We start from the raw sequence: 12417 nt of genomic DNA, 5'->3' as shown, positions 1-12417 counted from the left end.
ACTATAAAAATAAAAAATAAAACATTTAAGTAATTTCAGAATTACACAACTGTGACATGAGTAACTGTAGCCATATAGCTAATCTAGTATTCGATAATGGTATCTGACTCAAAAATGTCAATCCTATCAACCAAAGGACACCTGTAACATTTGTTAACGCACATAGTCCAAGAGTTCAATAAGAATCCTACTCTAGATGCCAAACAAAGGACATCTGCAAATCACTTGAGGCTTTCAATATGCAAGATAGCAGTCACACTAGGACAAAGAAAAAGTCAATCTCCTAAAGACATAAGACATCCTCGCCATAGTGTGGTTGGAAAGTGGAATATTATTCAGTCATGCCAACCAGGAAAACTAACTGAAAAGTTTGAAAATTATTTAAAAGCTAATACAAAATGATCATTTCAATGGACTTTTAGAATAATTTTTTTTAAATACCTTAAATAATGATTATTTTAACAACACCTCACTTTATTATGTATACACTTAATAATTCAATATCTATGTTCAATTAAAATTCGAAATCATTTTTTTTTACCAACTATTGGCAATAATTTGATTCAAAATGTACTAAAATTACTATTAAGTTTACAGGTTTATCCTTAAATCTAAATAATTAATCCAATTTGTTTTTAATTGTTCATTTCACAAAAAAAAAATAACTTGAAAATAAGAGATTGAAAAATTTTGATTACCTGCACATATTCTGGTTAAAGCTTGAATTACCATCCACTTATGTTCAAACGAACTACTAGGTGTTTCCAAAATATTAAGAAAAATTTCCTTAAAAAAAACCTGCAAGGAAAAACATATTTCAGTGTTTTGAAGTTCCAGACATTAGATGTACTGGTAAAATATTAAATGTATTATATTAAGAGGAAAGTCTGTCTAGTCATTTATGCATTCAGGCTAAAAAAACCAACACAAAAAAAAAAGTTAAAGGATCTCCTCTTTGATCCAGGAGTAGGAATGAGTCTAGATGCAAAATTTTAACTTCTTGACATCTCAAATATGGATACCAGTTGCATCACTGGAATCCTTTTCCGTTACTCTTTCCCCCATTCCTAAGCTTTATCAATACCTTTCATATCTTGCCACCTTCTTGATATACATCTTCCATGATTATGAAAGTCCAGCCATCACTTTTGTTTAGCTAATTTTACACATTGCATTGTTTTCTTATAATTTTTTTTGCTCTATTCTCTCAGAGCACATACTGAATTACTTATCAGGAACATTCAATAAGCTTTTTTGTTTTAAATGTGATATCTTTAATTTCTTGAGGCAACCATGGAGTTCTGGTTTTTCCGTCCTCAATCTTTAATCATTAGCTAAAAAGCTCTTTACCTCAATTTATCAAATTCATTTACTGTCTCCATTCCTCTCATAATGGCACTAGTCATTTAAATCCTTTTGATTTTCTTTTTCTCCCATCCAACTTTACTAAGAGAGGTCATAATTCTCTGACATTTTAATGTTCACAACTCCAATAACTCCTCATTTACCAACTGCACTAATCTATCCTGTAAAGAAGCCAATGCAACTGGTATTATGAACAATCTTACACAACCTGTTTGTACACTTACCAGTAAGCAAAAAACATATTATCATAACCATGGTAAACACTATTTCTTACTCACAATAATCCTTCTAAACATATTGTGCATAGTTGGTGTTGCTTTCTTCTTCCAAGAAGCAACATTCAACCTTGTGATGCCTGTCATTATTATTATATGGGCACCTCCATGGAGTCCCAAGACTCAATGCTGGAGATCCAAACTATCCACAAAAACTATCATACCTCTCCTTAAATCCGTTAACAGACAAAGTGCTCGCAACTGACATTTTATAAAAATGAGAGAGAATGACTCTAATTATTTTTATTCTGCATTTCAAGTGGGCTATAGTCAAACTGTTTCCAATCATCTGATCCAACCATTCACACTAAATGCATCTGTAAATAATTCTCAAAGTAATGAAAACATTTATTCCTCATTCCACTTTATATTCTTATCCTTATCCAGTTTATCCCAGATAAGAATCAAGAATAATGCTTTAGGGTTTCATTAAATCCTTTTCTGGCTTTGTTTTCCTACAACTCTGTATTTCCTACAAATCAGATGGAGGAGGAAATAAAAAGCAATTCATTAGCTTTTTATTTCCTCCTCCATCTGATTTGATGATCTAAATAAATATTTACCTCCTGTCAATCCAAACACACAGCATTCAATGTTACCTTTTATTTTTTTTACTAGCAAAACATTAAGAACTTGTTCAATCTGAATACCAAAAGATTGAATATGGAGTCAATTCTTATATAGAAGTAGGTCCATAATCTTTACCATCAAAGTTCTATCCTGTCTTCTCTCTCTCACTTTAGTCCTTTCCAAGAAATACATGAAGAGTCAATTTTTACACTATATGAAAACCTTTCTACCCATAAATGAATGTCCATTTGGATTCTGCCACTGTCAAATATAGGAGATCACTTTCTGTATGTTATCACCTTCAGAGAAATGCCATACAAAAATCTGTATCAATATCATATTTGCACAAAAGCCTCTTCAGTAAGTTCTAATCATACATGATCTGCCTTCTGTCTTTCTTAGTTGGTTGCCAGTTTCACCTTAAAACTTTGCATTGCATCTAAAGCAGAGGAAACAACACTGATCTGTTCTTTTGTTTGCTCTTTTCCTTCTATATGTCAATGACCTTTTCTAGAGATTTATAATTTATATTTACAAAACTAAATATTTCATCTCTACAGATGGAAATATTGTTTTGTAAATATTATAAACCATTCATAACTGCATCTAGATGGAAGTTCAACAGTATTTTCCAACATTGAAATGTTGCAAATCGAAGGGCTTAGCATCAAATGAAATCAATCCACTGAGAAATGCATTCGTGAGGGAAAAATCACATGCATTAAGTTCAGTGAGGTCATTATATCAGCATGGATATGTACCATTACCAAAGCTAAAGAATAAGAACTTCACTGAATTTCTTCAAATTTATTATATATATATATATATATATATATATATTACTTAAATTAAGGGGATATTGAATCCCACATAGTTTTAAAACCGAATAAGAAACTCAAAGATTGGAATCAGAGAGTTTCTTGCCGAATATAGTAAACTATAAAGTATCGGCGGACACTAGCGTTAGCCAATGCAAGTGATCCAGTACATAGTACATTACTGGGCAACTCGTTGCAAAGGTGGAGGAAGAAGTTCAGATCGCTATTCTTAGGTATTTTCCATAATGTAAAAACACATTTCTTAGGAAATGTATGCTGTTATTACATTATGGAGGGAGGTCACTACCCAGACCGGTTTCAGCCTTTTTTGAGGCTTCATCAGTGAGCAGCTAGACCTAATACCAAAGTGTATAGCGAAAAGAACTTATGTACTTTGCAAACGAGTTTTCCAAACAGGTGCAACCATTAAGTTACTAAAGTATAAAGAGCTAATAAGCTTCATTTCGGCAATGAAAACATTACTTAAATTAAGGGGATATTGAATCCCACATAGTTTTAAAACCGAATAAGAAACTCAAAGATTGGAATCAGAGAGTTTCTTGCCGAATATAGTAAACTATAAAGTATCGGCGGACACTAGCGTTAGCCAATGCAAGTGATCCAGTACATAGTACATTACTGGGCAACTCGTTGCAAAGGTGGAGGAAGAAGTTCAGATCGCTATTCTTAGGTATTTTCCATAATGTAAAAACACATTTCTTAGGAAATGTATGCTGTTATTACATTATGGAGGGAGGTCACTACCCAGACCGGTTTCAGCCTTTTTTGAGGCTTCATCAGTGAGCAGCTAGACCTAATACCAAAGTGTATAGCTTTGCGACTCGTTCGCAAAGTACATAAGTTCTTTTCGCTATACACTTTGGTATTAGGTCTAGCTGCTCACTGATGAAGCCTCAAAAAAGGCTGAAACCGGTCTGGGTAGTGACCTCCCTCCATAATGTAATAACAGCATACATTTCCTAAGAAATGTGTTTTTACATTATGGAAAATACCTAAGAATAGCGATCTGAACTTCTTCCTCCACCTTTGCAACGAGTTGCCCAGTAATGTACTATGTACTGGATCACTTGCATTGGCTAACGCTAGTGTCCGCCGATACTTTATAGTTTACTATATTCGGCAAGAAACTCTCTGATTCCAATCTTTGAGTTTCTTATTCGGTTTTAAAACTATGTGGGATTCAATATCCCCTTAATTTAAGTAATGTTTTCATTGCCGAAATGAAGCTTATTAGCTCTTTATACTTTAGTAACTTAATGGTTGCACCTGTTTGGAAAACTCGTTCGCAAAGTACATAAGTTCTTTTCGCTATACACTTTGGTATTAGGTCTAGCTGCTCACTGATGAAGCCTCAAAAAAGGCTGAAACCGGTCTGGGTAGTGACCTCCCTCCATAATGTAATAACAGCATACATTTCCTAAGAAATGTGTTTTTACATTATGGAAAATACCTAAGAATAGCGATCTGAACTTCTTCCTCCACCTTTGCAACGAGTTGCCCAGTAATGTACTATGTACTGGATCACTTGCATTGGCTAACGCTAGTGTCCGCCGATACTTTATAGTTTACTATATTCGGCAAGAAACTCTCTGATTCCAATCTTTGAGTTTCTTATTCGGTTTTAAAACTATGTGGGATTCAATATCCCCTTAATTTAAGTAATGTTTTCATTGCCGAAATGAAGCTTATTAGCTCTTTATACTTTAGTAACTTAATGGTTGCACCTGTTTGGAAAACTTGTTCGCAAAGTACATAAGTTCTTTTCGCTATACACTTTGGTATTAGGTCTAGCTGCTCATTGATGAAGCCTCAAAAAAGGCTGAAACCGGTCTGGGTAGTGACCTCCCTCCATAATGTAATAACAGCATACATTTCCTAAGAAATGTGTTTTTACATTATGGAAAATACCTAAGAATAGCGATCTGAACTTCTTCCTCCACCTTTGCAACGAGTTGCCCAGTAATGTATGTACTGGATCACTTGCATTGGCTAACGCTAGTGTCCGCCGATACTTTATAGTTTACTATATTCGGCAAGAAACTCTCTGATTCCAATCTTTGAGTTTCTTATTCGGTTTTAAAACTATGTGGGATTCAATATCCCCTTAATTTAAGTAATGTTTTCATTGCTGAAATGAAGCTTATTAGCTCTTTATACTTTAGTAACTTAATGGTTGCACCTGTTTGGAAAACTCGTTCGCAAAGTACATAAGTTCTTTTCGCTATACACTTTGGTATTAGGTCTAGCTGCTCACTGATGAAGCCTCAAAAAAGGCTGAAACCGGTCTGGGTAGTGACCTCCCTCCATAATGTAATAACAGCATACATTTCCTAAGAAATGTGTTTTTACATTATGGAAAATACCTAAGAATAGCGATCTGAACTTCTTCCTCCACCTTTGCAACGAGTTGCCCAGTAATGTACTATGTACTGGATCACTTGCATTGGCTAACGCTAGTGTCCGCCGATACTTTATAGTTTACTATATTCGGCAAGAAACTCTCTGATTCCAATCTTTGAGTTTCTTATTCGGTTTTAAAACTATGTGGGATTCAATATCCCCTTAATTTAAGTAATGTTTTCATTGCCGAAATGAAGCTTATTAGCTCTTTATACTTTAGTAACTTAATGGTTGCACCTGTTTGGAAAACTCGTTCGCAAAGTACATAAGTTCTTTTCGCTATACACTTTGGTATTAGGTCTAGCTGCTCACTGATGAAGCCTCAAAAAAGGCTGAAACCGGTCTGGGTAGTGACCTCCCTCCATAATGTAATAACAGCATACATTTCCTAAGAAATGTGTTTTTACATTATGGAAAATACCTAAGAATAGCGATCTGAACTTCTTCCTCCACCTTTGCAACGAGTTGCCCAGTAATGTACTATGTACTGGATCACTTGCATTGGCTAACGCTAGTGTCCGCTGATACTTTATAGTTTACTATATTCGGCAAGAAACTCTCTGATTCCAATCTTTGAGTTTCTTATTCGGTTTTAAAACTATGTGGGATTCAATATCCCCTTAATTTAAGTAATGTTTTCATTGCCGAAATGAAGCTTATTAGCTCTTTATACTTTAGTATATATATATATATATATATATATATATATATATAAGGGTATTCTTCAATGAAACAAGACTTGGATCAAAGATATATGGCTAATTTCATGTTTGGAAGTCTGTGTGGGTGGGAGAGAGCTCTATCAAAGCATTGAACAATGTAAATTATTATTATTATTAAGAGAGGCCTCCAGAGAGTCAGGGACTCATTGAAGGGAGACAACATACTACACACACCAGTTGTGATACTTGTTCTTAAATTCATTCACACTGCTTGCACATACAACACCCAATGGCAATCCATTCCATGCACATCACTCTATGAAAGAAAAAAATAGATCCTACCTCTTTCTTCACGGCATTCATTCTCAGCTTCCAAGAATGCTCTCTCATCCTTTTTCCACCATCCATAAAATGAAAATTTCTTCCAAATGAAATCCTGAATGACCTTTTCAGAAGTTCGTAAGTCTCAATCATATCAACCCTCTTTCTCCTGCTTAATAGTGTCGGCAACCTACAAATTCTCAATCTAGCTTCATAATCAGTATTCCACAATCCTGATGTCATTTTTAACACTCTCCTTTGCACTCTCTCCAGGAGACCAGACATGCACACAATAGTCCAAGTGAGGTCTTATTCAAGGGCCATCTAAAGAGGCAAAATGGCTTCCTTATCTTTACATGTTAAGGTTTGTTTCAGCAATGGAATTATTCACTGAATTGTATTTACAAGTTTTGCTATATGACCCTTGAACTTCAACTTCCTGTCTACTACAACTCCAAGATTCCATAGCCTGATCAGTTTCTTCTAGCACAATTCCATCAATATAATGCAACATTGGATATCGAATTATGCCGAAATACATGCAGTTACATTTACTGCATGTATTTCATGATGTTTTTTCTGACACTGAAATCACATCCATTTTCCCATGCCCACAATTCCAGCACCTATTCCAATCGTTCTGCAAGTACTGCATATCAGTCACATTCCAGATTACCCCTACCTATCTTTGCATCATCAGCAAACAGCTGCATGTCATCAGTCAAATCCTTTTCAATGTCATTAATGTACAGATTAAATAAAAGTGGATCAAGGACTGATCTTGTCATACACCACTGGTACCTTAAATTTTGCAGACTCACATCCTCCATATACCACTTTTTGATATCTGTCAGTCATCCATCCTCTTATCCGTGCTAATATTTTATAATGAAATCCTATATTCTCCAATTTATGCAACAGTTTTTCCATGCTGTATTCTGTCAAAAACTTTAGCAAAATCCAAAAGATTATGCTGTATCCATTCCCCTTGTCTAACTCAGTGGTAACATTATTACAGAATGCAAGCAAGTTGTTAAAACATGACCTTCCCTTTGTAAACCTATGCTGCTCATTGCAAAGTAGAGATTCTCTGTCAACCCATTTCTGAATGCGAGCCTTAACCAACTTTTCCATAATCTTCACTACCACTCCTGAGATACTGATTGGATGATAGTTGGCTACATCAGTCTTTGCACCACTCTTGTGCAATGGGATTACGATACATTCTATCCACTCCTGTGGAGTCTTCTCTGTTCTGAGACTCAAATTATATAGCCTGGTTCAAAGGAATAGTCAGTTTCAACTGAACACTCTTTTAGCACCCATCAGTCCCTATTGCTGAATTCTTATCCAGTTTGTGCAGCAGTTCTAGTACCTCCCTCTTCATACACCTGAGTTTCTTCATCCAGTGAAGAGGTAGCAGCAAGCTCAATGTTATATACACCAGGTTGATAGCTTTTAGCAAAATGGACACTGATTACTTGAACAATCTCTTCTGCATCTGTCACCCTCACACCATCTGCATTCAGTAGAGTTATTCTTTCATATTCATTCTTTCTTTAACTTGCAGCATAAAAATAGAATTCTTTGGGGTTGTCTTTAGCTTGCAGAGCCACTTTATTTTCATACTCAGGTTCAGCTTTCCATACAACAGTTGTGACTCTTCTGGCCTGCTTATAATTTTCACAGAGAACATCACTTTTATGCATATGGTGTTCCTTCCACATCAGCCTTTTCTTATTTTTTTACTTGATAAGATTACACATCCATACCCTATTTATTCTTCGAACTCTCACAACGAATTCTGATATTGCATCATTTTAACATTTTTTTAAATGCTTCCCATGCACTATCAATATTCTTCCCACCCAGCAACCAATACCATTGTGCTAAACCCAGCATACTCCTCAGTTGGTCATAATTTCCTGCTTTGTAATTCAGCATGTAACCTTTTCTGAATAGAATATTCATAAACTTAGCCACTTCCCAAGTGAGTACCACATGATCACTGTCACCAACAGGATGCAGAATAGTTATGTCTTTAATTGAGGAGTGAACAATTTTGATTTTCTGTTCATCCAGTTCGGACCCATCAGGCATGTGCAAAGATGTCTGCATAAATAAGACACTAGATAAGAATAGAGATCTGCAAGTTGTCCAACTAAGTCATGCAGACTACAGATAAGAGAATACAAAAAAAAAGGGGGGGGGATTGCTTATTATATATGTACTCAAATGCTAGGAATATCAGAGAAACAAAGGGATAGAGTTTTGTCACCTTGGTCAGTATGTTGGTACCTCAGATTGTAGGTATTAGTGAGAGACCTGGTTATCAGACAGTACAGTGTTTTTAGGAAGGATAGACAGTGTCAGGATAGGAGAGGATGGCCATGCTGTTAATGATATCCAATGACTTGAATCCAGTTAGTATTGAGACCTGTAATTGTAATACTAGTATCAGTTTTTCATGTGGCAGTGCGTTTGAAGCCATCTGATGTGAGGTGGAGTCTAACACGATCAAATACATAGTGGGGTGTTGTTATAGATCTGGTGAATTGGTTGCTTGTGATGAAGAAATGCATCACTAAATAAAAACAATGGGTCTAAAAACAGTAATCATAATGGAGGACTTTAATTATCCAAACATTAATTGGGCAGCATTACAATCTCATGAGAAGAATGAAACTGAATTTATTGAGCTGTTGCAAGAGAACTTCCTCAAGCAGCATGTAACAAAAGAAACTCAAGGTCAAGGAGTGGTGTTAGATTTGATTAGTGTTTCATCAAATCTAACACCACTCCTTGACCTTGAGTTTCTTTTGTCACATGCTGTTTGAGGAAGTTGTCTTGCAACAGCTCAATAAATTCAGTTTCATTCTTCTCATGAGATTGTAATGCTGCCCAATTAATGTTTGGATAATTAAAGTCCTCCATTATGATTACTGTTTTTAGACCCATTGTTTTTATTTAGTGATGCATTTCTTCATCACAAGCAACCAATTCACCAGGTCTATAACAACACCCCACTATGTATTTGATCGCGCTAGACTCCACCTCACATCAGATGGCTTCAAACGCACTGCCACGTGAAAAACTGATACTAGTATTACAATCACAGGTCTCAATACTAACTGGATTCAAGTCATTGGATATCATTAACAGCATGGCCATCCTCTCCTATCCTGACACTGTCTATCCTTCCTAAAAACACTGTACTGTCTGATAACCAGGTCTCTCACTAATAGCTACAATCTGAGGTACCAACATACTGACCAAGGCAACAAAACTCTATCCCTTTGTTTCTCTGATATTCCTAGCATTTGAGTACATATATAATAAGCAATCCCCCTTCCCCCCTCTTTTTTTGTATTCTCTTATCTGTAGTCTGCATGACTTAGCTGGACAACTTGCAGATCTCTATTCTTATCTAGTGTCTTATTTATGCAGACATCTTTGCACATGCCTGATGGGTCCGAACTGGATGAACAGAAAATCAAAATTGTTCACTCCTCAATAATTTCCAAGATAACGCCCATTCCCATTAATAAAACAATTACATAACATTGTCACTCTTAAACACAGATTCTCACCATAACTACCATCATAATTTAGTTTCCCTAAATTTCTGCATTAGGTCTCATACCAATTAGTTTTTACAGACTTCTGATACCAAATGTATTCAAGCATAGGCCATCCCCCTTATACAAATCTAATCTTCACTCAAACTCACAACTAATAGCCTGCCTTATGTAAATTTCATGCACTTAATCATTACTTTCATCAATTTCCTAATATGTGCTTTCAAGGAGTGTTCAGGCAAGTATGACAGTACTACATGATTAAGTTTACATTATTATTAATCTCCAACAATTTTCCTCAAAATTAGTCTATTACATGTCAGCACTTCAATATTGTTGTATCTAACATTTCATTCTCCTAAGGCGCTTCTCACTGAAAATCCACCTAGACCTTGATTTTAATCCAAGTCTTTTTCCTGCCATCTTAGCATCAAATACCTGTTTTGCTAACCTTTCTTCTGTATAAGTGACGATACCACTTTAGATTAGCCCTGGTCACACATTCTTGAATGCAAACAATGTCACGTTCCTTCCTAATGTTGTCTTCATTTTTAATATGATTCTGCCACTGATGCCATCTGTTTTTTCTCAGAACTCTCATATCTGTGGTCTCTAATCTTTAAGTGTTTTATTTCTAACCCAACCCTTGGATCCATAACTTAAAACTAGTGTGAACACTGTTTTGTATACTGCTAGTTTAATGTTTTGGCTAATTTCTCTCTTATTTTAATAAATTATTAAATAAGAATTATTAATAAATTTATTCAGTTGACTCCCTACTATACTCTGTTAATTTTGCTCTCTATTTGCAGATTTAATTTGCCACCTTCACTAAAAGTTGTGCCTAATGCTCATTCTCTGTTCTCTCTGCTCAGATGCAGTTGATATTATTAATGTTTCTACCTATTTTCATTGTCTTTATCTTTTGATTTCAGATTTTCACACAAAATTTCTTACAGCTGTTATTCAATTTAGTTAGAGAATACCAAAGACTAGCACTGGATGTGTTTAGGCGTGCAACATCATCTGCATAAAGTTTGATATCTCCAATTTTAAAATCAGGTTTAATGCCACTTTCTTTCATAATACAACGAATAACATATAGATGATGAATAACAACAGAGATAATGTGCATCCATGTATTAAACCTGATTTTACATCAAATCATCTTCCTATAATTCCTTCCTTCAGTTCTAACTACTGACTTACAACTTAAACATAGACTGTGGTATAGTGTCCCAATATAATTATGTGGAAAAGCTTTTCCCTGGACACCTTGTTGTATGCCTTTTCCAGATCTACAAAACCTAAGTACAAATCCCTGTCATATTCCATGATTTCTCAACTATTTGTTGTAAAGTGAAAATCTGATCCTGAATCCAGCTCATTCTTTTCCCAGTTTCTCTTCCACAATTTTTCTCAATCCCTTTTCAAATATATTTGCATAAATCTTACCTCTGAAACACTTAGCAGAGAAATTCCTCTGCAATTCTCACATTCAACTTTATTCCCTTTTTCACAGGTGGGTACTATGAGAGCTTTACTCCAATCATCTAGAATTTGATCTCCTGACCATGCCTTCTGAATTATGTGGTGAAGCTACTGTAAAACTTTTATACCTCCATATTTGAGCATTTCTGGTCGAATATCATCTACTCTAGCAGCTGTTCCACATTTCAAGTTTTTGACAGCTTTTTCGATCTCAAGTATTTATAGGTACTCCTGTTTGCATTTCTCTTGAAAATTTTCTATTACACTTGTCACTGCTATTTCATTTAACAGTCTTTCAAAGTAATTACTCCAGACATTTAGTTTTCATATCACCTTTTTTCTTTGATTTCTTTTAGAGTTCTCTCTCCTTCAATTCTAAGCTTCTTCAATAGCCTCTAGAACATCTTACTGCCTTTCTCATATTTATCTTCTATATTCTTACCAGTCTTTCCATGACTTTTTGTAAGCTACTTTTACACATAGCTTAGCTCTCTTATATTTTTTTCTATATTCTTTTAGGGTATGTGCCAACTTATTGCTCGGAACTTTTGTTATGCTTTCTTCTTTTCTAGGACTGTTTCTTTAACTTCTTGTGTCCCCATGGTGTTCTTATTTTTTATCTTTGCAGAGAACTTAACCACATTCCAGGTTAGCTGAATCAATCAATATTTTCTTCAAAGTATGTCACTGAGACTCCAAGGTTTTGTTACTGTTTCATTTTTTCTTCAATAATATTTGTATAGCTGAGTCAGTTTACCTGTAAAAGCTGCTCAAATCTTAACCCTTTTTAAAAGTTCCTGCATGCTGTTCATTTCAATGTAATATTCTCTTTAATTTTACTTAAAACTAAGTGATGGTCGCCTCGAATTTCAAATCCGATGTACACCCTAAACAAGCAAGATGATATCGCTATCAA

At 35.1% G+C, this 12417-nt stretch overlaps 1 protein-coding gene across 2 annotated transcripts in view; it reads right to left on the bottom strand.

Annotated features, from left to right (window-relative positions):
• Sec71 (ADP ribosylation factor guanine nucleotide exchange factor Sec71) overlaps window positions 1–12417 on the bottom strand; it is a 581865-nt gene that overhangs the window by 436849 nt on the left and 132599 nt on the right. For both annotated transcript variants that reach the window (XM_090410617.1, XM_090410618.1), the window contains exon 10: window positions 699–798. In XM_090410617.1, the coding sequence (XP_090266743.1) occupies window positions 699–798 (100 nt within the window). The remainder of the gene's footprint in view (window positions 1–698; window positions 799–12417) is intronic.

Source organism: Typopeltis vanoorti, chromosome 20 (genome assembly GCF_054136105.1).
Source record: "Typopeltis vanoorti isolate ZY-2024b chromosome 20, IOZ_Tvanoo_1.0, whole genome shotgun sequence".
Classification (NCBI taxonomy): Eukaryota; Metazoa; Arthropoda; class Arachnida; order Uropygi; family Thelyphonidae; genus Typopeltis; species Typopeltis vanoorti.
Note: the sequence above shows the minus strand (reverse complement) of the source record. Positions and strands in the feature narration are given on the sequence as shown.